Raw genomic sequence first — 25,523 nt, forward strand, 5'->3', positions numbered from 1 at the left:
GATAAAGTGCAAAATCCAGGCCAGCAAAACGGAGGAAGGAGACGTAAAATATTGTATATGAAAAGTGCCACAAATCCGTATGAAAAATAATATTTTTATTTACAACATTTCTCGGGAAACTGCTGTTTCCTCTAATAATTTTTTCCTACATATGGGGACAATTATGCTTAAAATAGCCATTTTAAGTTAATTTGTCCACAAAATCATGTATCTACCCATACAGCCTTTCTACACATAGTTTTAGCTCCTAAAACACCTTTACGCATACTTTTATTACGTCTAAATAACACAAAAGCGGACAGAAAGTGATATGTCCTTATTAGGAAACGTAAATTGCGTAACGATGTCTGACGTCAGAGCAGTCACAAGACCTTGCTAGCAGAGCGGTGTGTGAGGCCACGGGGCAGCTCGTCCACATCTTGTGTTATGTAGTGTCTCAAAGGCAGGACTGGCGCCATGGCCACGGAGAAACAGAGCTCGCGGGTCTCTCGGAGCGGAAGAGGCGACTGTTTTCTGTGAATTGTTTCAGTTTTCACGGCGCAGGAATAAAGCTCCCCGAGGCTGTACCTATTGCAGTGTTATATCAGCGGAAGGCATTGTGTATGCGTGCGTGGCGGCTGTTGTCGGCGGCGGCAGTGTCTGGCTTGCTCAGCCGCACATCTCCATCCTCGTTAGCAAGTCAGCAACTCAACATTGTGTGCTTACATCGACGCTAAGCTAGCAGGGCTGCTAGCTTGGCCGGTTTGTTTGGTGGGAGCTGGTGTGTAGGTGATGTTGTCCGTGCTGTCGTACGGTAGACTGGTTGCCAGAGCTGTCATCGGCGGACTTTCTCAGACAGACAGCCGCGACTACAGTCTGGTGACAGCGAGCTGCGGCTTCGGCAAGGATTTCCGCAAAGGTATCCTGAAGAAAGGGATGTGCTATGGGGACGACGCGTGCTTCGTCGCTCGGCACAGATCCGCAGATGTTTTGGGTGAGTGTCTGCTTTGTTTGCTGTAGAAACATTAACCAAGCAATGCGACATCACTCTGTATAACGTTGGCTATGACGTCAATTAGGAGGTCAAAGGTCACCCCCTTTATCTGAAGGCAGAAATGCCTTATACGAAGGTTGGATTGCACGTGCGACCAAATGTTGCTACTATATTATACTGTTCATAAGGCTAATGGAAGTGCCCACAGAGTGATAAGCTCGAGTGCTTTCACATGGGCCTATCCACTGCAAACGTCACATCATCGTACTTCAGTATTTGTTTTTTGTTCTGTGTTGATTACCCGGACACCCTGCTGCATCTTCTTTATAGGTAGGCTTGAACCTGAACCTCCCCATGGTTCATATTGTGAGAAGAATTCATTCCTCACACCATCAACATCTCAAACAGAAACAATGCAGGAATTACATTTCATTTTAAACAACCCACAATAGAGGCCTTGAATTCCCGTATAAACAACCTGTTATTTAACACCTCTGCAGGACTGTACAGCTCTACTGAAAGTCTGTGTGCTGATGCATACTGAGTCAATCAATACACACAAGGAAATCAAGACATCCTTTCACCAAGTCGGGTTATTTTTGGAAGGTTTGATTAGTTGCAAAGTTGTGTGTCTGCTTTGAGCAGGCCTGTTTCTCTGTTCTGGCACAAGCTGAGGAGGCGCAGAGGGCCATCCTTGTATGGTCAGTCCTGGGAGTAACAAGAATAAAGTTTCCTTTCCAGGAAAACCTTGGACCTGACCAACTGCTCCCATGGGAATAAGTGCTCTTATTAACCCACAACAGAGAATGTTTCTATAGAAAGAGAGATGAAGGAGATTTTTATGCATTTGGGGAATCACAGATTTTATGTTTTGAAGCCAGGAGCCAAAATATATTCTCAATCCACTGAACTACAATGGATATAAAATAACATCTGGCTATGTTTAATTATTTGAAATAACTCGTAACTTCTGTAGGTGACCAGAGAGATTTGCTTAACATGATCAGGAATAACTGATACGGTGACAGGTCAAAGATGAACATCTTACAGACGGAGGTTGTTTTATGCATTCTGTGACATTTCCTTGACTGTCTTTTTCTGTACTGGATGCCCTTTTTGCATCTTGGTGAAAGTGGTCATTGTTTTTCCTTTATTGTGCGGCTGCATGGCATTGTTCTTGTTTCTCCCAAGATCCTCACTTGTGGAACAAGTCTGAGGAATGTCAAAAATGATGATTGTTTTTCTGAGCTTGTTTAAATTTTTTATTTTTTTAAAGTTCCTCGTGGGGTTTAAAAAGTATCTATGCACAGTACAGAACACAAATATTAGTGAAGGAAGAGGGGGTCGTTGAACTATAATTGAGGGGAAAATTATTAACCATAATCATTAAATGAACACCTGTCTGTTTGTAGGTGTAGCAGATGGAGTTGGTGGCTGGCGGGACTATGGAGTGGACCCATCGCAGTTTTCAGGTACACTGATGAAGACCTGTGAGAGGCTGGTGAAGGAAGGACGCTTCGTCCCCAGCAACCCTGTTGGAGTCCTCACGACCAGCTACTACGAGCTGCTGCAGAACAAAGTGCCACTACTGGGTGAGTAATGCCACTGGAAACACAGCATCTCAGTCGTCATAGAGAGAGTCATGCCCCCCTCCACTTGTTCTAAAGACCCGTTAAAGTAGACAGGACCCTGTCAGTGCATTATACAATATTTTTGTGTTTATATTAGGATTTCTGTCCACAACCAGGAAAAGCAACATTATGCTAGATGTCGCCTAGATTTCCTACTCAGTGCCTCTGGCCTTGTTTAAAAGCTCACTAGACCTATGCTGTGTATACTGAGGCATACTGTGCTTGCCAATGAAACAGTACATTTTCCATGTGGTTTGGATCTGAGTACACTATTTATTTAGGGCTAGGGTGTTTTGTTCCATCTGTTCAGTTTAGTGTGGCTGGATGGAGATATTTGCATCATGAGTCAGAGAACAGCTAGATCCCATTTAAAAAGTCCGGGGAATGTCCCACGTCCCGACCTGCCTCATGCAGTTCACTTCCAGAATCCCCTTCCTCCTTCGCACTGCTACCCGGCAGCAAAGCGTGTACAAACATGTAAGATCTCGGTCTCTGCGAGTCCCGGTATTTTTCCACCCCTTTATCACATGTGCAGCAGGGGAGACAACACTGGATTGTGCTGTTCCCTCTTCACGGCAGAGGGAATGTTCTTGAGGCCGGCAGTGTGTGTAATTGTACTGCTGGAGAGAAAACAGAGAAGAAAAGGAGTGAGTCATAGTGTGTAAGGGGTTTTGAATGAGCATATTTTGGTGTGCCAGATGAATCACCAGCAGGGTGTGGCTGCACGCTGTCCGCCTGCTCCATCAGCTCCACCAGCTCATGTTTCCTCTTCTCCCAGATGGTGGAACTCCAAAAATTCTTAAAACCGCTACGCTGATTGGGGTATGCCATGTTTGTGTATTCAGGCTAACCTCATTAATCATTCTCCCAAACACAGTTTAGATAGGTAACTTTCCATAAATGTAGAATCATTTCCTTGAGCTTGAAATGGAAAATAAATGTATGTGTGTGTCTGTGTATGTCTGCAGGTAGCAGCACGGCCTGCATTGTGGTTTTGGACCGGCAGAGTCACCGGCTGCACACAGCCAACCTGGGAGACTCAGGCTTCCTGGTGGTCCGGGGAGGGGAGGTGGTCCACCGCTCAGACGAGCAGCAGCACTACTTCAACACGCCCTTCCAGCTGTCCATCGCTCCCCCGGGGGCCGAGGGGGCCGTCCTCAGTGACAGGTGAGACACCCAACAGGCAGTACCTCATACTACATCTGTTTGGGGACAACACATGTGTTTGTACTTCATAATTAATGGAGCCGTCAATAGAGAGAAGATCATACGTGTTCTGTACAGCAGATGATATAAAGCCATATGCATCCTGATAACAACACAGATCACGTGCAGACATAACAAAGGCGCGTAGCTGTAACACTGCAGAATATTTTGTGCTCCTGTCCCTCACATGAAACAGTGTTTTGTGTATGTAGCGACTGTACTGTGTTGAGCAGTAGTGCAACAGTGTGTCAGGGGCCACGTGCTGCCGTGTCTCGTTGCTGTGGTGTGCCAAGCAGCAGCACAGTAGACGTCAGTAGAGTGCAGGGCAGGCGTTGGATGTTTGCCAAGCTTTCCCTCTTACCCGGTCAAAGTCTATGTGGGCTGACGGTCAAACCGAAGAGTCCACAGCCGATCCTGCACCAGCAGGATCAGCCACCTTTTCACTCGTTCAGTCTTGAACCGGGCAGATTATTTTGAGCCTCTTAAAAGCGCTGAGGCAAGATGAACTATGGATGTCGCCAGTGGTACAGAATGAGAGTGTTTATTTTCATTTCTCATAAACAACCTGTAGTCAGTCTCAACCCCCCATCATCACTTTCGGAAGTTACGGATTTAATGTGATGCTTAAAATGACACTTTCTTTTTAATTTGTGCATTTTAGTCATTTAGTTGAAGGATTTACTCAGAGTGATTTACACTGAGTGCAAGACAGGCTGTTCCTGGGAGCTTTGGCTCAGTGTGTCATGATGCAGTCCAGACAGTTTGTCATGAATAACATTCATGACTGGTTAGGGGGTGTGCAGCAGGGTAAGGGCATCTTCCAAGAAGTGAACTTGAGATCAATTTTCTTCCTGCCTAATGTATTGGTGGCACCTTTTTAATGGACCTGAGTGTCCTTTCCAAAGCCCTCATGTGATGATGAGCGTGTGATTCCTTGAATTTATTCTCATCCTGCACATGTGATTACGTTTCTGTAGCCAAGGTGAAATATCAGTTGCAATTGGGAGTCTAGCTTTCATAGCTTTGTCAGTACATTTTCCCACCAGATAGAGTAATGTGCTGTAATCAGTGAGTATTCCTCGAGTAGAGGAGAAGCTGGGTTAATCTGTCAGCTCAGACGGAATAGGTTTCCTGTACGGGGGTGTAAAAGGGAGAGAGAAAAAGCTTAAACAGGATGAATTAATGCGGTCACAACCTTGCTGATGCTAGTGTTAGTTTGTATTTTTAGTTTCACTGTGAGACAAAACACACTTTAAATCCCAAATCACTTAAATTACCAAAATGATTGCATGCAGTGTTCTTTGCCTGACTTTACTGTGTCTGCGCCTGCAGCCCTGACGCGGCAGACAGCTCTTCCTTTGACGTCCAGCTGGGGGACATTATCCTCACCGCCACCGATGGGCTTTTCGACAACATGCCTGACTACATGATCCTGCAAGAGCTGAAGAAACTCAAGGTAAGTCACACCGAGGACCAAACAGGTTTGTGGTGGAAGTGAAATCAGAAATATGTCTGGAATACAAACGTCATTCCTGCTTTGTTTTTGTTCCTCAGAACACAAACTATGAGAGCATCCAGCAGACCGCCCGGAGCATCGCAGAGCAGGCCCACGTACTGGCATATGACCCCAACTACATGTCGCCTTTTGCACAGTTTGCCTGTGACAACGGACTGAATGTAAGAGGTAAGTGTCTCAATTCAACTTGGACCAAATGGAAACTGAAGCGAATGTCCTGTTGTTCTTCAAAGCAAATAAGTGGACTATGGCACATGACATGAACATGCAATTTCGCTTAGCCCCATCCTAACAGGACACTGTTTTTTTATGTTTTTTGTTCTGTCCAGGGGGAAAGCCAGATGACATTACAGTGTTGCTGTCCATAGTGGCAGAATACACCGACTAGAGTCTATGTGGAACTGCGACAGGGGGGCCTCTGCAGGTGTTGGACTACTTTGATTCCTGCTGGCCAGGATGAAGGACTGATGTCAGATACTTCCCCCTGCATGCACTGGCTCTACTCTGCCTCAACCCCCAGCTGACCATCAACCCCTTCTTCCCCCAAAAAACTCCTACATGCCCACTGATGGCGTACATCACAGAGGGGCTGAATAAAGAGGACTAGAGGCCTGAAACATCCTCTTGGCCAGGCTGCAGTGTTGGCGTCTTTGCAGTGTTCCAGTGCTCACTGGATAATCCCATTGCCCGGGATAAGCAGTCATTGAGCACGTTAGAGATGAGGATCCTGTCTGACGAGGATAAGTCGTCTTTCTCTGATAGGTGGTTTGAGACGGTAGGTGTTAGACTGTTAAAGCGGCCCCACGCTGGGCTGCTGGAAGGGAAAGATACAGTCCATCAGTAGTGTCAAGAAGGGAACTGCACAGGAAATGGCAGCATTAGGGCTCAATAAATGGGCTACCTTGTGCAAGCAGATGTTCCTTATGATACAGTGGTAGTTAAACCTTTGTCAAAGGGCCTGGAACCTTGTATGTGGGTGCAGCAAGCATATGTTTGATAGTAGGATATGACCGGTGTGCTGTTCTAGGATGTTTTTGTTTAAATGCTTGCAAAACATTAGTGTTTTGTGACATTTATACATCTGTGGTTAGTTTCTTGATGGGGTGATCCAATAAGATTTGATGAAGAGCGGCAGCTGCCTTTTCCATACCAGTGTAATTCAAGTCCTGCACACATTTTGTTACTTTAGATGGCTGTTGGGATGAGGATTTTATAGTTCAAAAGCCTCTCCAGATATATATTGTGTCAAACTGATGCCCTCCCTTTAATCTCACAGCTGCTGCTGAAGTCTTGATTGTGATTACATGTGATGTCTATGAATATGTGTGTGTGATGAATGCACTCATGTGCTTGTCCATGTGTCTACTGATATGTGTAATTAGTGTCCATGAAATGGATGCGAAGGCTACAGACTTCTCCATATCCACTGGGCTTAATTGGACCTCGCAGCCTTAAACGCACAAAGCTTAAGAAGCATATCTGATAAAGCTCAAGATAGTGGAAGTTGGTCAGGTGACCAAATGTATTTTTGTAACTTCTTTGTTCAGTGGGATTGTTGAATTCTTTGGACTGATGGCAGCATCAGAGTAGCTTTAGAAGCTGTTCTCAATCAGCGTTTCCTTTTCTTCTCTCTCTCGCCCTCCCGCTGTAGAGCTCCAATAGCACATTCATAAGTCAGGTCACTGCAGGTTTCATGTGAAAAATGCTCATTATGTTTCCATTACATCACTACAGATTTGCACTCTGCATTTACCACAACTTTTACCCACAGTAAAAAATATTTCTTAGTAAAAATCCGTATTTTGTGTAATGTTATGATGTGCCTTGTATCAGGTGTCGTTGATACTGGCAAAACAGCTTTCCCATCATGCCCTGCTGTCTTAACTAGGTCTTTTCACCAACTGTATGTTCAACCTTTTTTCTCCTGAAATCTGCTTCTCTGCACTCAGTCAGGAGCTTAGGAATAGTGACAAAGCCATCACACGCTTAGAAAATCCTCCCTGTGGATCTTCAGATCACTGTTTACAATCTGCACTATCTAATGGACTGTTTCCATACTTAATCTGACAAGTTCACACTGGAAGACTGCAGTGTCAGGTGTCAATTTGAAATGGGGCTGACGCGCATGGAAGAGTGGATTTAGGCAGTGAATGGTCAAAATGTGAGTTTTAAGTGTTCTAGCACTGAGGACAATCTAAGCAGCCTTAACTATATTGCAAAGCAATTCTCCCAGTCAGATGGTACTGCTAAGGTTAGCTTTGTGGTTCCTGCTTCCTGACTCATACCTGCCCTGACACCCTTCCCTGTCGTCTCTCATCTTCCTCTTCACTTTGTTACAACCAGAGCATGTCTATATATATATATATATATATATATATATATATATATATATATATATATATATATATATATATATATATATATATATATATATATATATATATATATATATATATATATATATATATATATATATATTGGGTGTACAATTCAATGAAGATCCAAGCTCTGTAAAAATACATTTTCAAATCTGTACAATATTTAAATAAAGAGTATAGTATTTATTATCCTGTTGTGTTTGATGGCTGTGATATGAGCATAAACCTGCAGTTGGGTTTTAGATCAGAACACTATCTGGCACACTTGAGTATTGAACAATACATTGCAGAGGTGTTTTCTTCACTAGAGCAGGCTGGATGCCTCGAGCCCTGTATTTTCCCATCAAGACATGATCACATTTAGCTCTGCATCCAGTGTGTTTACCTCACTGAACTGAAAAGATAATGCGTAAGAACGCCTTGTACGATTTGTGTGTGTACTCCCACATTCCTCTGACATCACGTATACTAAAAGTTACCATCAACAGACAAGTATGGCATCTTCAAGCTGAAATGTTTTCACAGACAAGACCAGAATAGTCCTTTTTTTTTTCTCCCTTACATGCTATGACATTTATTTCACACACTGAAATTGCCAAACCAAGTTAAATGATATATTCTTTGATAAATAATTATTATAAATAGATTATCTTGAATTTCCAACTGTACATTATTGAGAAACGTCACACTTTGAACACAGTTTAAACAAGCAAAGCAACGTTTGAGCTATAACAATATGCTTAAAAACGACTTAAAATACAAAGTACATTAAAAATAAATTACTTCAGATCTTATCATTCTGACAACGGTCGAATGTTGTGGCAGCATCACAAAAAGTCGAGATGAGAAACGTGTAGTGTGTAATAACTCTGTTCTCAGAGTGAAGGGCTTCTTGTATAGTCTTCCTCCATATTCTCCTCTCCGTCACTGTAACATGCCAGAACAGGCAGTCTGACAGCACAATCCTGCTCTGAGGACAAGGCCCTGAACAGGAGGGAGCAGATCTACAGGGAAAAAGAGACCACACGTTAGTGTACAGTGTTATTAAAATAATATTTCAAATATGAGTTGCCTTTTTATTTCAACTGGATTTGCCCATTACTTTAGGATTTTTTTTGCTGAGGAAAAAAAGGTAAGGTAATAAATGTGTTTTAAATTAAATCTTCAACGCAATAAAAGACAAAATGAGGGCTGTATCAGGAATCTAGAAACTGAGATTCCCAGACTAAAACATTCAACACAGAGGAACAATACCAGGTGCCAGGCAGGAAACAAGTGTGATCGAAGAAAAAAGGTCAGAGTTTTGGGTTTGACTGTGATTCCAACAACAAGGTTAGAGTCATCATGGTGACATAGAACATAGACTTTCTATCTCACATCCAGTGTTACCTTGCTTGTCTTCTTCAGTCACACCTCATATGGTGAGGCATTATGGCATTCTGGGCGTACTTCCAGAATAGGTCAAAGTAAAACACTTGAAGCACTTCACAATGCCACCCAACCTGTCAACACTGTAAAGCCTGCAAGCCTCAGGGGAGGCCATATGGAGTTCCTAGTAAAAATTAAAAACCAACAGGAAGCTATTGTTACCGTGGAGGAAGCAGGAGTCACGGTGGCACTGGCACAGGCCTCATCAGGTACACCGAGTCCATTAGGCTCGTCAATCTGAGGCAGAAGCTGCATCAGAGAAGGTGGGTTGATAATAGGGCTGCCCTGGCTGGATGCTATGTGCTCCGTCATAGCATGAATATCCTGAGGCTCCCTGCTGTTTGCGTCACACGAACCCACAGGTAGAAGAGCAGCATCTGCACACCTGGAAACACACCCAACACACTTATCTCAGTAGCAAGCTGTTGGTGTGTTGTTTTGTTTTGTTTTCCAGAGCTAATGATCAGTTCCTGAGCTGGCAAAAATAGTCATGACACTTTGTGCAGTGTAATTGTGGTGTACAGTGCGAGGTTCTATAGCAGCAAACTAACAATTGTCCCAGTATGTCTAAGTGAAATTTGACTCCTGAGCATGTAGATTATCACTGAGCCTGGTGAGGAGAGGTGTTGGTTATACTGGCATGTCTGATGCAGGGAGTGGAGATAGTGTTAATGCCATGAAATTGCAAAATAAGAGGCAGAGAACAGAGGAGAGGTACACCATGGCCACAGAGGGAATTTCACACTAACTAACACTAACAACCATAAGGCTGACAGATAGGCCATCTTTTTGACAACTCTGATAGGAAACATGTTTCTTGGGAACATTTAAATATATTGACTATATATTGACATTGTGCCTTTGTTGCCTTCAATAATAAAATTGTGTTGTTTTTTTTCTCCAGAACTTCACATCAAAAACGTACATTTACAATGATATTAATATTAAAATAGTACTCAGAGCAAATATATTCAATAACCAACATATGAAGTTATATTCTGACACTAAAACTGTCAAATAGAATAATGAGGATGATAAACCTGACACTAACAAACTATGAGTTAGAATGATTCCATGGAAATATTGCAAAACATTATGTTTATTCACCTTTACAAAGACATTCATGAACAGGGTGTGTAGCTCTATATCAGCTGATACTGAAAGTGGCCTTAAGCATAGTACGAGCAGATAACAAAACAACCCTGTGCATGTAACCACACTAGATGTCATCAACCTCAGAGAAGAAACAGACCAGAAGTATAAAGAGAAACACTGCAGGAAGAAGTAAAGACGGCAAGCTGGTTTTAAAAAGTCTCCAAACAACCTCAGGCTCTTTAGTTGTACTTCAAAAGGCCCCCGAGGCTGCAGGTAGTTTTCTTACGTGCATGCCACGAATAACAACAATGTACTGCATATGTTCATAAACAGCCTGAATGATTTGTGTCAAAATTGAAATTACAGGTTAAGGGGTGCAGGTGGTAGTAGAATTCCTGAGCAGTGGGACAGGAGAACTGAAGAACCGCCTGCTCATCAGGTCAGCTATGTCTCTGCAGACTCCCAGAAGTGCACACAAGCAATCCAAGCTACAAATGAGCCAAGATGTTCAACAGTACAGCTCGGACTTGTGCGACAGGATCCACCCAGAGCCCAAAGCACAGCACGACAGCGAGAGAGCGAGTTGGCAGGACAGTGACACTGGCCGAACAGCCGAGCAAGCTAGCATAGCGGAGATGAAGGGATTACAAACTGTCACACTGACAGGCTTCTAACCTGACCCTACATGTCCTGGGCTTGCCCTGTTTATCTCTGTTACAGACACAAGGCTGGCTGCTGTAACACTATGCCCTCTTATGAAACTAAAAACAGCCAATGAGGGCAAAGTGCCTTGACTGAGTGCCAGAAGAGAAGCTCAGGTAGAGCCCTGTGGGAAGATTATACTCTCAAATACATCGTCACAGTAGATCTGAGAAACTGGGCCTACAAAGAATTCACTTGTGACAAGGACGCTGCCGGGTCAAAATATGAAGAAAATAAATCTTACCCTTATCTGTGCAACTGTGCTGCGGGTAGAACAGATCCCAATTATTGCACACAGGAGTAAAAGCAGTGTGACTGGAGCCAGCACAGTGTTTGTTACCTGGAGGTAGTAGGGGCCAGGGTCTCTGTAGGCTGAGAGGGGCCCCTGCTTTCAGAGTCGATCAGAGTAGCCAGCACCACAGTGGCCTCCAGGACCATGTCCTCCACGGAGAAGCACACAGGCCTGCAAACAACATCAATGACACACTGATATCTGACAGTACCAGAAATCCAATCACATTATCTCTAAAGCCAATAGAAAAACTCACCATAACTGGTCATTTGTAAAATGGCTGGTAATATAATCAGACTCACCAGCCACAGACAAAATAGTTTACTGGATTTTGAGGTTGTCTGGTGTTAATTACACACTCTGACGTTGGTCCTTGTAACTTGAGATACGAATGCTACTCAAGCTAATCACGATGGCAAAGAGACTTACTTTCCTGCAGCACCAAAGTGGACCGACACTGGAAGGCAATGTGACTCTGCAAAGGACAGTAAACCCTGGAAAAACACAACAGCAGCAATTCAGTGGGAAATAATTTGATATGCTGGTGTGCATCAGTGTCACGACTATGATATTTTAATAGCTGATCATCTTGAGAATATAGTGTCATGGCACATTTACAACGATCAGGCTAAAGAAAAACATCAATGCTCGAGCAAATTGAGCTGACTAAAACTTAAAGCCTGGCTTCTAATCCATCCAAACCCGATTTTCCAAAACCGACAGGAACAAGAAGACTAGGCTGGCTAATGAGGAGCCTCACAGCGGGGTGTAAAAGAAACTTTCCAAGACATTAGGTTCAAGAGTTGTAGCCAGTAATGCAGGTCAAGTCTTATTAACTGGACTAACACAAGGACTGTTCATCCAAATTTCCAAATGGACAACCAAGTTCTTTTGTTTTCTAAGCCAAGACAGATGAAAGCAATTTAAATTGGGTTGTGTTCATTTAGACACTGTAACAAACCACTTTGGATTGCAGAGCACGCTATTCTGGAAATGATATTATTGTTCTCTAAGATCCAATGTTTTGCTATTACACAAAATATAAATAGTTTAAGATCGACTTAAGTTGAACCAGCCCTTAAATAAAAACACATTCCTACTTGGCTTGAAAGTTACACCTTTCATAACAAACCACGCAATGTGTAGCCTATAATTTCTGCAGCTCATAACTTCAATTACTTTTTCTATGTAGTGGTATAATGCGTCACTTCGGTCACACTATCCTTGCTATAAAGATGAGTCACAGCACTGAGGGGAAAGTTCACATAAAAAACGATACAGAAAGCCAAGTACAGAGCCTTTAGGACACTTGAGTATCCAGATTACAGGACCAGAAATGTGACCTCTTAGACATGAAATGCTCCTGGTAAACCAGTCACAGACACATACTCTCTGCATACACACTCAAAGACACACACACACATAATATTCTCATGTGACAGGATAAAGGGAGCCTCCAAAAATAACCCTGTTACCCTCAACTCCTTCAGACAGAAGGTTATGTCTGAGTCCACTCCAATCTGAAAGTAGTCAAACTCGTCTGGGTGTAAGGACATCTCAGTGTACATCATCTTCATGTGATCTGGGACAAAAGTACATCCAAGTCAAACAGTATCTGCACAATATTTTCAGTGTTGCATTATCAAGTTAGGTTGTCAAATGTCAATTTCAAAGCTGGTGCAACATCGGCTTTTAAACACTTTATGATATCCGTCACTCACAGCATTGTCCTAGGCCTGGGGCAAATCACAGTGTAAAGTTAGCTCACCATTTCCACCCTCATTGTAATTTCTCAGACTGACTCTTAGAGGAGTCATGGACAGAGTGATTTCCTCCTGGGACACTGGGAAATGCATCACCATATCACAAAGAAGCCTGCAGAGGTAGAGAAATGCAAACCCACACAGAATCAACCTAAGCACTGACCAGAGAGCCTTATGTCAGTGCTGTCCTACTGATGGATGATTGTTTTCCTAAGTCTATATACTTTGAGTATTAATGTTTATATACTTGTCAATCCGGTTAATTACACTGAATTGCACTGAACTGAAGCTGTGTGTGTGTGTGTGTTTTGGGGGATTCATCTGACTGCCGCCCAGAGTCAGCTGAGAGTACAAAATATTGTGAACACCCATTCTCTCTCTATTAAATAGACTGGAGTGCCGAATCCAGCTGGCAGCTACCATATACTTTATTAATTTCACAGTAAATCCACTTCTCGTGAAAAGAAGATTTTGTTTGACTAAAAAAGGGTCCAACTCAATCATAGAAATGTGCTCCTGAAGTTTTATTTGCCGAGTATGTAACAGAAAGTTGAGGTGCTAATTTGATAACTGATTACTAAGCTGCTAACCTGGCAGGAGCCTTCAGCACATTGGGACAGAGGTGTGAGGCAAACACTGCCTGCAGAGCCTCACTTTCCTGGAACCGTAGGTTGTGGGTTTTAGTGATGCCTATCACAAAAGCAGACAGGATATTTGGAGCACACTGCCACCAAGTGCTGACAATATGCAATGCAGTGTCTGCAGCATAGTGTTAATAGAGGTCATTTTGAGCATGGTAAAAGAAAACAGTTCAGAGTTTTTAAAAGTCCATTAAAAGAATGGATAAAAAAAATTATTTCTTTACAATCAAATAGGCTAGGTCTCTAAAAATCCTGAATCTTTCCTTTACCCTCAGCTAGCTTATAATTCAAAATGCAGTGTTTCCTTACCATGCCTGCAGAAAAACTGGATCATCACTCGGTCAGTGGGAGTGCTGATTGATATCTCACATCGTTCCACATTTCGCTCAATGGAAGTCAAACCCCGGAAAAGAGGTAGAACAGACTTAAAAACAAATAGACATGTTTTAGACAAGACTGTCATCACTGTTTTAACATTTCAATCAGTCTTAAAGGGAGAACATTATCATGTCATGTTAGTTCAGTTCTGCTTTTATTAGACTTCCACTACTGTCTCCTATATCCTGTAAAAAATGAGTATTTGTCCTGTGCACTGAGCTGTGATGTACAGATGAATAACCAACATGACTGATATACCTTCATGAGCAGTTTGCATTTGACTGTTTCACCGCCCTGCTCTGATACTGATCCCAGGCTGTAGTGCTGGAAAAACAGCGGCGAGAAGAAGAAGCAGGCATATGCAGAATGAGCAGAATTCACCGATCTCAGTGCCAACTTTAAGACAAAGAGAGAGAGAGATTCAGTCAAGATGCTACTCAGTGACAGGGGTCCAACATCTGGAGAGCACTCATATAGGGGCCTCATGTAAAATAATTTCATTTAAAAAATAAAGAGAAGAGGGGGCAAGCTTTAACGTTATTCCTCTAAGAGTCAGAATTCCTGGCTACTCCCCTGGTTAAGGTCAAGAATATTTGATAATTCAACTACACACTGTTTGCCTTCCAGTTGTAGTTGCTGTTGCTCACCCCTTTGGACAAGGGGTCCAACCACAGTTCATCTCCAATCCGTGACAGGGCATGAATAGCCTTTCCAAATGCTGCAATGCCACAATAACCACCAGAGTTTAAGGTTAGCAACATATTAATGTTTACATGTGTTACTATAACCAAACTATAACCAAGCTAGCTTCTTCTTTCAACCGCCGGCGGGCCTAAAATAATAGCTAATAGCTAGTTAGTTATAAGCGAAGTTAAGCTACATTAGCCAAGCTAGCATCGTCTTTTGTCATAAATGTTTTACAGGCCTCATGTGAGCTGCTACAACTTATACGCAGCTTACACGTTTTTAATCAATATTTTCTTTACAGTAAAGTTAATTTATATTTCGCTAGACTTGTTTACTACTACCTTTTACACAATTTCCTTCAAGAACACAGTTCATATTTGCTGATGACAGATGAATGTTGGTTCAACTCACGAACTCATCACGGGCAAGCAGCGCGCGCAGCCGATGCTAACGAAGAATTCTACAGTATGATACATGCTAATTAGCTTAGCTAGATTAATAATAATAATAACAATAATAATAATAATATTTTATTTGTATTGCACATTTAATGCAATTTATTTATTTTATTTTATTTATTTATTTAAAAAATACCAAGGGAGTTGCTCTGAGGATCCAAGGGGAGGCTGTTCCACAGTTTAGGGCCATAAAAACAGAAAGCACTTTAGGAACTTCTAAAAGAAAGGCAGTGGACGATCTGAGAGATCTTGTTGGGACATAAAATGAGAAGCAGTCGCTGATGTATTAGGGTGCTAGATTATGTAAGGCTTTGTAGATAAGTAAATGTAAATTCATTCTAAAAGATACAGGTAGCTGGTGCAGTGATGCGAGCAGAGCTGTAATGTGATCTCTTTTTTTTGTTTTGGTCAAAATCCTGGCTGCAGTTCTGAATTATCTGTCATTTTCCTGAATACTTTTTAGGGAGACCAGTAAAAAGAGAGTTGTGGTAATCTAAGCAACTAGTGATAAAAGCATTTATCAGCATTTCAGCATCATTCTGAGTTAAAAATGTTCTAATTTTGGCAATTTTCCTCAGATGAAACAATAATGTTTTTGTGACCATATTAAAATGGCTAATAAAATTAAGATCAGAGTCTAAAACCACTCTAAGGTCTGTAACATGTGTTTTGAGTTGCTTGGTCAGGCTAACAAGCACTGACTCAAGTCTCTGCCTTTCTGCTTTTGGACCACCGAGTAGAATTTCTGTTTTCTGCTCATTTCTTTTTAGAAAATTTTTACTCATCCAAATGTTAATGTAAGTGAGACAGGTAAAAAGAGCATTTAAGGAACTGTGTTTTTCTTGAGAAACAGAGATATAAAGTTGTTTGTCATCAGCATAACAATGATATTTGACATTAGTGACCAATTATGTTTCCCAGAGGGAGCAAATTTCTTTCAGAGAGGTATGAGCGAAACCAGCACCGTGCCAGAGACCCACCCATTTCTCAGGTCGATTGATTCAAATGCCATGATCAATCGTATCAAATGCAGCGCTCAAATCTAACAAAAAGAGGACTGCTATATTGTTTGAATCAGTTGAAATTCTTAGGTCATTTACTACCTTTAATAAAGCGGTAAGAATAAAACAAAGTGATGCTGACAAGGGCCAAGTTGGCTTCAAGGGGGTCCTCCCCAGCAAAATGTAAGATTTAATCATTTTATTCACTAAAAGAAAATGGCCTCAAGATACTTAAAGTTACTATATGGTCTTTATTTAGTGGTGTATTTAACAGGGACAATGCATTCATGAACATTGCTGATAATTAAGCAAAAGGCTATTTCTTCATCTGTAGTTCCTGGACAGATGTTACATTGTCACACTGAAAAGAATATCATTAAAATTAAAACTGTTATTGAAATAGCTAATGAGCATGCAGAGCAATACTAAAAATAGAATATTAATGTTAGAAAATATATAATTCAAGACATCATGTTACATTGTCATTTTTATTTTTAAAAATAACTAATCATATTGATCACTAGCCCCACTAAATCATGGAACAATGCGTTCTCAAATGAAAAAAAACACAAATCACAAGTTCTGTAAGAGGTGGTAAAGTTGGATATTTGATAAAGGATATATCATTAGAAAATGATATATATACACATTCTGACTGCTAGAACTCACAACAACAGAATATCCAATATTTATTATTGTATTTTGGATAGTAGCATGATTAAGAACACAAGTACACTTTATGACAACTACTACAACTAGACATTCAACTAACAGAACAACATGTAAATATGATGTGTACTATAACTCTAAATGCAATAGTGCTTGTAAATTTGTGCAATAATAATACAACAGGCGTTCATACAAAGATCAACATAAGCACTCATAAGGTCGTTAAAGCCTTCAAAATAGTAATACCATGTTCCCTCCTATCTGTCATCTGCTGACTATTTTTGGAAGTATGACATCAGAATTAGCTGTGCTGCTTTTCCTCTGCCTTTGTGGCTTTGCCCTTGCCACATCCTTCTCTGCATCCTTTGTGAAGGTACTATTTTCTCTATGCTGATGATCCCCATACCTCCTTCTGCAGATGGGATTCTGACCTAGGAGAGACAAAACACAACATGAGATGGATGGTCGTGGTCAAAGTTGATGTTTGAGACATTTAGATACACACCTGACTGAACGCATGTGTGCAGCACATTGAGATAGTGCCGCTTCATCTGCTGCCTCATATGCTCTGTACTGTAAACGTTTGCTATACTGCAAAGGTAGCGTCTCTGTCCAGTTGTAAGGGCGGGATGCTGAGAGAGAAACAAGAACTGATGTGATTACACCTGGCAGACTGACAGTAACCTTGTTACATATGAGGAATATTATAATTATCTCATTCAAACCATCTTAGCCCTTGACAGTAAAAATATCAAAAAGAAAACTAACTTGAACACGTGTTCCAGCGTTATGTTACCTGCAAGAAGGGTGCAGACATCATAGATTTGGGAATGTGTATTGTTTTCATGTGCTGGCCACCTGCAGACGCATTTATGTGTGTTCCTCTGTACATCTCCCTCACTTGCCGATTAGGTAGACACTCAAAGCCTGCCAAAGGTAATGTGTAACAAGACAACTGACAATTAACATAATCTGTGGTATTTAAGCAGCACATTTTAAGCACAACATGTTTCCTGGAAATTCTTTTAATTCCATATGTATCATAGCACACATTATTGAACTCATTACAGCAAGTCTAGGTTTCATCTGTTTAATGTATTGGTATAAAATTAAATATTTTAAAAGTTAGTTTCTTGGTTGTGATTTATATGTTTCTGAGATGTGAATTTGTTAAATAAAAATGAATATTAAGTAACACAGTAACTGTGCTTTAGTATAATTTTGAGGTACTTATACTTAACTTGTGCTTTTTGAGTTCATATTACTTTATACTTCTACTCCACTACATTTCAGAGGCAAATATTGTACTTTTTGACAGATATAGTGACTAGTTACCTTTGAGAATATTTTACATACAAAACTAACAGGCATCTGAAATATGATTTGTTATAAACAACCCAACAGTAAATACAGTAGTTAGAATTAGCTCCACCTTGACCAGCTACAATAGTGAAACGCTGCTTACATGTTAATGTATCTGTAATTATAATCCAATAATGTAATATATGCAAAAACAGTCTGAAAGCGGCCATTCTGCAAACCAATTACCTTTTCTTTTGGATACTTACAATTTGCTTATAGTACTTTTGCACTTAGTTAAGTAGAATTTAGAATGCAAGGCCTTTACTTGTAGTACTGGCTCCTTTTACATAAGTAAAAGATCTGAATACTTCTTCCACCAGTACATTACATAAGCAGACCATTACTCAGAGGCTGAGAGGTTTAGTTCAGTCATCAACTAGAAAGCAAACATCTACAATTAATTTCAGATACGGTTTGCATTTAAATAATCTATTTTGTAATTCAATAATGAAAACAACATGTTTATTCATATCTGGTTAGCATTTAAAGGAATATTTGACTCACCATCTGTGCATCTCTGGTTAGATTCTGCAGACCTAAAAAAATCAAGAAACTCAGTTTAAAAAATAAATAAATAAATCCATCATCTACGTTCATCCATTAAAGATGATAACACTCACGTCATGGTCTTACCTCATTAAGATGTGACCACTTCCATCTTTTAACAGGTTCTCTTTTTTCAGCTGCTCAACAAATGTAACCCGCTTTCTCATGGTTATTTACAGTTCCAATATCTCCTGTTGATATGTCAGAGAGGTTGCTAGCATCTTTATCAGCTCAGTATGTTGCAGCCAGCAGAGCCTATTAGTGTGAAATGAAGCCAGCCCTGAAATCTGACACTATTCCCAGGGTTCCAATTACAGAGCAGAGGTCTAATATACTTGAACCCAGAGCGTGTTCTCATCTAAAATGTAAAGCACAAACTACATTACAAGCCACTCAGTTTACACACTTTATTGAGCATCATGTCCAATATACATTGCATTGACATAAAATGGGAAAAAAAAACAACCCCAAAACAAATAATGGCGTTAGGGTGGATTACCTGGACACACCATTTTCAGAGCGTATTGCTTAATGACATTTCAAACGCACCGAATCTGTGCAAATACAGTGAACACCGGTCAGAGGAGGTCATGGTAGGTTAGAAAATTCTGACTTAAAAAGGTAATGTCAACAGCAGTTATGTGATCATCAAGTCTACAGAAATCTACTAACTGTACACATCACATTCACCCAGAATGTACTAACAATGGTATCATATTTAAAACATACCCAACCCCTTCAAACCTGATTGCATGCGCCAAAAGATGGTTAGCTTTTTTTCAGTGTCAATCACAGATCAATCATGTATAACATAATTTAAAATAGATGTCATCATGGCTTAATAGTCAGCAACACCATCAATGAAAGCGAAAAGCCAATGGTTTCCAGACTCCACCCAAACTCGACTGTGTATATTCTTTAAAAATAAAACCTAGATGCAGGGTTCAGAACACTTACTTATACTTTACTAAGTGGTGAGTTAACTTCAAGTCTCTATCAAGAATTACAACCCAAATTCAGTGATTAAGTAAAGGTGATAAATATTATCTAAGTATGCACCAATCACAACTCAAGATGTTGACAGAATTAAAAGAGCATTACTCAACAATCTTCCCAAAGTCCTCAGAGTCTAAACCCACGAGTGAACGGGACTTACATCATTTCCCCACACACTGATCGAACGCCAAATGTGCCACGACAAACAAAGTGAGAACGACTAGCCTAAATCTACTAAGGAGCCCCTAAAATTCCCTATGTTAATAGATTAATAACTCAAACAACCATAATCCTCGTCAAATTTTTTATCCTTTCAAATTGAGGTAATCTCAGAGGCCACTTAACCAGTACACACGCAGAATAATCACAGTTTAGGCTATTTTCACAGACTGTATTTGGTTGTCCATGATTTATAATAAAAACATTAGACTGAGTGATAATTAATAGACATCGTCATTGACCATGAGGGCCATGTGTTAAGGGAAAGGGTCAGGAATATTAGAGGTTTATCTTACTGATTGCTAATCGAGACCCTAATGGAAGTTTGCTACTGAGAAGTTGGCACAAACCTTCTGTTACCATTAGCTATGCTTGTGCAAGTCAATATATTATAAAACAATAACTCTCAAATCACTGAGTAAAGCATTCCATTTACATCTACAGCTAGCAACAATACATAACAGAGCTGTTTGAGGGGATCATGCAGGTTTGAGAGTCATGGCTTTATACCTCTTACACATACACTAGAAAATGCTAACAGGCCTTTTCTCAGAAAAATAAAGACTATGAAAACTCTGTATAAGTCCCTCTCAAGTTCTCAACCTGACCCTCTAAACAACAAGCAGACTGTGAGGAGATGAAGCCAACAAAAGGCAACAGTGATTCAATGACAGTGTTGAAAATAATCACATCTATTGACAGAGATTTGCTGGGCCGACATTAATCTGGGGGTAAGTATTCAGTAGGGAGGACAAGTGATGACCTAATGGTAACGGGTTTTCGTTTTGTTTTACACAATCTTGACCACTAAATTGCATAAGAAACCTGGTATAAAGTAGAAACTGTTCAGCAGCAGATAAAAAAGCAAGTTAATTTACAGTAGTGACATATCTTACATCATTAATTTTTCAAAATAAATACCATTAAATATACAATTCCAGGTAGGAAACAGGTTAATTTCGCTGGTAGGGTTCTCAAATTGGCTCATCTTGCGGAAAATGACAACCGTTCACAGAAACGTGGTTGAAGCCAACCAATTCCTTTGACTGGCAAAACAAGGGGTGCAAAAGCCTTTTGCTGAAATGTTCCCTCTGAAGGCATTTCCTTTAACTGGGAAAAAAAGAACATTGTAATTACTATTACTTCCAGAAGCAAGGTTTCACATGTAACTATTACTTAGCTGAAACAATTCAAATTTACTTACCCTGGAATTTAAAATTGGCTCCTAATCAAATGCCATCTCTTGACTTTTTCTTACACAGCGAGCCACCTTCCTCTTGAATTCACCGTTAGGGTCCTCCCTCCACTCTTTCTGTAGGAGCAACATCAGATTATTTTAATGTCAAATCCTCAATTTACTTGAACTGCCCAGATAACAGGGATGGAAAAAGGGATTTCCAGTGTCAGGGGAATGGGATAAGTAGTGTAACTCACCGCGGCATCCACATTAGCTGGCGAGTCGCTGTTGGGATCTGCCAGCATGGAGATAACGCTAATCATGATTGTCTCGACCGTGTGGATTGGAAGCCAGCGCTCCTCAGGCTTTTCATAACCAAACTTATCTTCTCCTGGCTCATGCAGAATTGAGATACAAACATCCCCGTTCTTTGCAACTGTGGAGAATGGGAGCATGAATTTAACAGCAGCCAATATAATGGGATGACAGCCTTCATTACAATTAAACTCAAAGCCTGGATTACTTTTCTGCTGAATCACAAAAACCTTTAAAATAATCTAAAAGTAGCAAAAAAATTAATTTATTTGTCCAAACCAAGATGGCAAGGAAGGTAGTAAACATCAAAGAGTCTGCTAAATGTGTTTACCATTTGGGTGCCAGATTTCAGTGATGAACTTCATCTTTGGAGGCCGTAGTGGATAATCATAGGGAAAGGTTAGGTATGCTTTGAAAAACCCTCCTTCACTGCAATACAAAAGAACAGAGCAAGGACAAATGAGAAATTATGAATTGAAATAGTAATGTATATATTTCTCAACCAAAGACATTCTTAACCAAATATTTCTCACTTACAAAAGGGTATCTTGTGGACCAATAATCACAACTTCCCATTTATATATGTCATCATCATCTATCAGACCAGCTGAAAAGCCCTCCACTGGGTTCTTGTTGAGCTCTGGAAAAAGGGGCATAAGGTATCTTTTAATACAATGAACTGGAACTGAAACACAGCTATAACAACTTCACAGAAGTGACAGGTCTAGTAGTAGTCAGGTCAAAGATTACTGGCTATATTCTGGAGAAGTCAACATTCAAAGTTGCTTATTGTTACATTGACAAATCCCTTGCAAAAGGACAGAAATAGGAGGGACAGTGATTTAAATGGTGATAGATAATATTTTACTAAGCCAATTGGTACAAATTGACAAATTAGCACACACAATAATCCATTACAGCCAGTTTATAGAGGATGTTGAAAAACGTATTTAACAGTAATCCAGGATTTGGTGAATGTCAGAACAATGCTTTGGAACCAAAACTCAACCTCAACTCAACAGAAAACCCTTACATGGCAAAGCGCAAGACAAATGAGGGAGATTTTTCATATGGCAATAAAAACAACCACGGTAAGGTTTAAACAAAAAATAAAATAAACAGAATCGGGAATTAAATTGATGTTAAAATAGGCCACAATAGCACACCAGGGGAAAGAAAACTAGCTGCTGAAATGCCGCACAGTAAACACTTTCAGAGGATAATGAAAACGTGGCACAGCCATGATGAATCTGTGTTGAAGTCACTGACATTGATGAAGCATGATGGAAGGTACAGGTAAATCTAAGGTAAGCCTTTGTTTTTGCCCCTTTTGTTTACTGCTGTTGATACAAATGCTACTGTGAAGTAGCTGCAGGAAATGTTGAGTTTGCATTCACAACAAATTAATGATACAAAGCAGGTTAACAGCTGCTGACCAGAGTGAATATGTAGTAAGTGCTGTATTAGCCCCTTTAATTAACACCATTACTCTTAAAAAGCATGAATTGTGCTGATTTGATCTCATGAGCGTAGATATGGGATTCTGGCTAGAACCATAACATTTTAATATAACAACAAAGTATGTAAAATGGTTGCCTCAAAACAATTTGCAGCATTAACATTGACTAATTTGCTTAAAGCATTCCTCCAATATAACTTTTGTTTAGTCAGTATAGGAGAGTTTTTAGTGTTTGGTATCATATCATAATATTCAGTGAGGTAACAGAAACATTAATTTTTGTGTATCTCCATTTAGGAATATTTAAAAGATAATTTTGTCTATTTGTCACTTTGTAGAAGAATAAGCCATTGTCTCACATTATCGCAACTCCATTCAATAGATATACTGTTTGGCTAATGTTCACTGAATCAAATCGTGGTTTCCAAAAATAATCATCACTGTTGAACTGAATCACCAACTTGTAGAACTGAATTGAATAAACCACTGTGAAAACAGTGATTCACATCCCCACGCACAGAGAAACCAAAATTAGCATAGTGGACAATCAGTACAATTCACTAAATCAGTCATAGGATGGGATGATGGCCTGTCTAGTTTTTTAACTCAGCGGATACAGTGGGGGATGGCTGCTGTCATTTCAGCACGGGACAACCTGAATCCTGTCCAGTCAGTGGTTATGGCAAGCTACAGTACATTATCACAGTAGGTCACTTTGACTACAGTGTACAGCTGGGAAAAATGCTAAAATAAGATCAATTTCGTGATAAGAGTATACATTGTCTGGGATGCTGACCCTCATTATATTGTGTTATAGCTCAGATATATTTTCATTATATTGAAGGCTGCAGTTTTCTGACCTTATTTGACTTTTGCAGTTGAGTAAAATTAATATTGACTGCCTCTTCCTGCTGACCATTATATTAAAATTACAAATATTTTCTCAGAGACCCCTTGTTAAAATTAATTATTGTATAACAGCACCACAGCCATAAAACAGAATCATTCAGCACATCATTCATACCAAACTTCTTAATGAATGACGTTAACGATATCTGCTATAATGGGTGTCAACGACAATCATGGTTTTAATAGGCTCGGCTGGGTGACCAGTGGTGTCACTGATATGATATTAAAAAAAAAAAAATCAGTTTAAAAAATGGCCCATTAATTTATGGAGCCGTCTCGGGAGACAGGCATCCATTCGCTGAAGAGGACTGTCAGTCAGCTGCAGACCAAACTGTACATCAGGGCTATCTCAGTGTCGAGGTCCGTGTGTGTGGCATTAATAAGAAAAGACACGCGGCTGCCACCAACAGTAATGATATTGACGATGATAAGCCAACATGAAAACAATAAGAGCTTCCTCACTGAGGGCTTGAACACTGACATGCGTGTCCTCACTAAAAGCCGCTAACTAACCAGCGTTACAGCCTGAGCCAGATTTGACATCAGAAACGTTACATATTATCTTATTTAGCTCGGTGGTGAGTTTGTCATTTTAATCTAACTGCTACAGGTACAGTCGCATATTAGTGTACGAAGGGCTTAGAATTTAAAAAGCTATCATTACCAAAGCTAAAGTCATCAGAGCAGACGAGTCCCTGGATTGATTATTCCTTTGTTCCGTCAGCTAACTAATGTCGAACTTGCTAGCCCGCTAGCAAGGTTGGCGTTGTGATTCAGTGTTGGTTCCGATATAATGTTATTTGAGCCGCGTATACTTTAAAATATGTATCTTCATTTCCACCAGAGATCAGCTAATGAAAGCAGCTTAGCCACACACTGAACTGCAGTGATAAAGGAACCCATTACGTTGCTTGGTTAGCTTTCTGAGCTTACTCCTATGGCGTAAACATAGCTTTGCGTAGCTAAAAAAAAAAAAAAGCTAACGTTAGCTGCTAGGCAGGTAGCCTTTATATCGGCTATATTTGCTTACAATTGTGTATTCATATTACCTGCCAGTTGTTTTCGAAGAAGTAATGCTGATTGTTCGGTCATGGTACGCGGACGTAAATGGAAAAACACTTTGTGTCGACAAATACTTTCCCAAAAATAGAGCTAAAGCTGATATCGAGGTGAGATCTTGCGCTGCCTGCTGCTGATTTCCCTCTGTGTTTTGACACAAGGTTCAGCTCCTGGCTTTAGGCGTGCGCATGCGCGTCTGTAGTTGACTGTGTGTGCGTGTGTGTGTGTGTGTGTGTGTTCAAGGCAAGGCAACGTTTCTTAAGAAATCAACAGGCACTTATCCGGGCAGGCATTCTTTCAAACCTTTCAAACCAACTTCCCTGACCTATATGGTTCCTGTCTGATATGTAATACACTGCATTTCAGTAGATTCAGAGGTAAGTTCCCAGACAAGGTTGTGATTCCATCTGGGACATCAAAATACTGAATGTTTCAAGTCTCAGCAAAGGGATCATCTGACATCAGTGCTTTGCTGTCTCCCAGACCACTTGGTGTTTATGATGATGACTGACAAATTGACTGTTCTTTACTTAATGGTGTTTTATGGTGGTTATTGTGATTTGGTTTTTAAAAATGTCTGGCCTTATTGAATGTTTAATTTATAGCTTGGGCTTGGTCTTATTATCTCATACACACAGACGTAAGTAAACCAATTCTTCCCAA

At 40.4% G+C, this 25,523-nt stretch overlaps 4 protein-coding genes across 7 annotated transcripts; 1 reads left to right on the forward strand and 3 right to left on the reverse strand.

The window, feature by feature from the left end:
* Window positions 1–212: 212 nt before the first annotated feature.
* Window positions 213–7,687, forward strand: pptc7a (protein phosphatase targeting COQ7 a). Its single transcript, XM_044198172.1, has 6 exons — window positions 213–973; window positions 2,386–2,565; window positions 3,573–3,771; window positions 5,143–5,266; window positions 5,365–5,494; window positions 5,656–7,687. Exons 1-6 carry the CDS (start codon window positions 772–774, stop codon window positions 5,712–5,714), a joined length of 894 nt encoding a protein of 297 aa, XP_044054107.1. The 5' UTR covers window positions 213–771; the 3' UTR covers window positions 5,715–7,687.
* A 125-nt stretch (window positions 7,688–7,812) lies between these two features.
* rad9b (RAD9 checkpoint clamp component B) lies at window positions 7,813–15,153 on the reverse strand. 4 transcript variants are annotated; one of them, XM_044198163.1, is made up of 11 exons: window positions 15,032–15,153; window positions 14,651–14,721; window positions 14,262–14,399; window positions 13,935–14,049; window positions 13,575–13,674; window positions 12,990–13,096; window positions 12,697–12,803; window positions 11,651–11,715; window positions 11,270–11,392; window positions 9,295–9,517; window positions 7,813–8,708 (listed from the first exon to the last, which is right to left on the reverse strand). In XM_044198163.1, the coding sequence occupies exons 1-11, from the start codon at window positions 15,063–15,065 to the stop codon at window positions 8,580–8,582; spliced, it is 1,212 nt and encodes a 403-aa protein (XP_044054098.1). In that variant the 5' UTR covers window positions 15,066–15,153; the 3' UTR covers window positions 7,813–8,579. The 4 variants fall into 4 exon arrangements, with proteins under 4 accessions (XP_044054098.1, XP_044054099.1, XP_044054102.1 ...); XM_044198167.1 differs by having other exon boundaries at window positions 7,814–8,708; window positions 14,617–14,721; window positions 15,032–15,047; XM_044198166.1 differs by lacking the exon at window positions 14,651–14,721 and having other exon boundaries at window positions 7,814–8,708.
* Window positions 15,154–16,623: 1,470 nt separating this feature from the next.
* On the reverse strand, window positions 16,624–19,050 carry LOC122877063 (protein FAM216A-like). Its single transcript, XM_044198182.1, has 5 exons — window positions 18,814–19,050; window positions 18,685–18,716; window positions 17,615–17,745; window positions 17,324–17,450; window positions 16,624–17,249 (listed from the first exon to the last, which is right to left on the reverse strand). Exons 1-5 carry the CDS (start codon window positions 18,891–18,893, stop codon window positions 17,083–17,085), a joined length of 537 nt encoding a protein of 178 aa, XP_044054117.1. The 5' UTR covers window positions 18,894–19,050; the 3' UTR covers window positions 16,624–17,082.
* A 69-nt stretch (window positions 19,051–19,119) lies between these two features.
* LOC122877064 (ubiquitin-conjugating enzyme E2 G1-like) lies at window positions 19,120–25,066 on the reverse strand. Its single transcript, XM_044198183.1, has 6 exons — window positions 24,851–25,066; window positions 21,971–22,073; window positions 21,765–21,862; window positions 21,376–21,554; window positions 21,146–21,253; window positions 19,120–21,051 (listed from the first exon to the last, which is right to left on the reverse strand). The coding sequence occupies exons 1-5, from the start codon at window positions 24,891–24,893 to the stop codon at window positions 21,167–21,169; spliced, it is 510 nt and encodes a 169-aa protein (XP_044054118.1). The 5' UTR covers window positions 24,894–25,066; the 3' UTR covers window positions 19,120–21,051; window positions 21,146–21,166.
* Window positions 25,067–25,523: the final 457 nt, after the last annotated feature.

The sequence above is a fragment of the Siniperca chuatsi genome, linkage group LG5, assembly GCF_020085105.1.
Source record: "Siniperca chuatsi isolate FFG_IHB_CAS linkage group LG5, ASM2008510v1, whole genome shotgun sequence".
Lineage (NCBI taxonomy): Eukaryota > Metazoa > Chordata > Actinopteri > Centrarchiformes > Sinipercidae > Siniperca > Siniperca chuatsi.

Excerpts from the sequence above, each read along its gene's own strand:
- pptc7a (XM_044198172.1), top strand. The coding sequence starts at position 772 with ATGTTGTCCGTGCTGTCGTACGGTAGACTGGTTGCCAGAGCTGTCATC. Across the intron at positions 5,267-5,364 it reads AAGAGCTGAAGAAACTCAAG|AACACAAACTATGAGAGCAT; the intron begins GTAAGTCACACC and ends TTTGTTCCTCAG. Across the intron at positions 5,495-5,655 it reads CAACGGACTGAATGTAAGAG|GGGGAAAGCCAGATGACATT; the intron begins GTAAGTGTCTCA and ends TGTTCTGTCCAG.
- rad9b (XM_044198163.1), bottom strand. The coding sequence starts at position 15,065 with ATGAACTGTGTTCTTGAAGGAAATTGTGTAAAAG. Across the intron at positions 14,722-15,031 it reads TGAAGGAAATTGTGTAAAAG|CATTTGGAAAGGCTATTCAT; the intron begins GTAGTAGTAAAC and ends GTGGCATTGCAG. Across the intron at positions 13,675-13,934 it reads CCAGTTTTTCTGCAGGCATG|GCATCACTAAAACCCACAAC; the intron begins GTAAGGAAACAC and ends CTTTTGTGATAG.
- LOC122877064 (XM_044198183.1), bottom strand. The coding sequence starts at position 24,893 with ATGACCGAACAATCAGCATTACTTCTTCGAAAACAACTGGCAG. Across the intron at positions 22,074-24,850 it reads TCTTCGAAAACAACTGGCAG|AGCTCAACAAGAACCCAGTG; the intron begins GTAATATGAATA and ends CCCTTTTTCCAG. Across the intron at positions 21,555-21,764 it reads TGAAATCTGGCACCCAAATG|TTGCAAAGAACGGGGATGTT; the intron begins GTAAACACATTT and ends CATTCTCCACAG.
- LOC122877063 (XM_044198182.1), bottom strand. The coding sequence starts at position 18,893 with ATGAGAAAGCGGGTTACATTTGTTGAGCAGCTGAAAAAAGAGAACCTG. Across the intron at positions 18,717-18,813 it reads AGTGGTCACATCTTAATGAG|GTCTGCAGAATCTAACCAGA; the intron begins GTAAGACCATGA and ends TGATTTTTTTAG. Across the intron at positions 17,746-18,684 it reads TAACCAGAGATGCACAGATG|GCTTTGAGTGTCTACCTAAT; the intron begins GTGAGTCAAATA and ends TACCTTTGGCAG.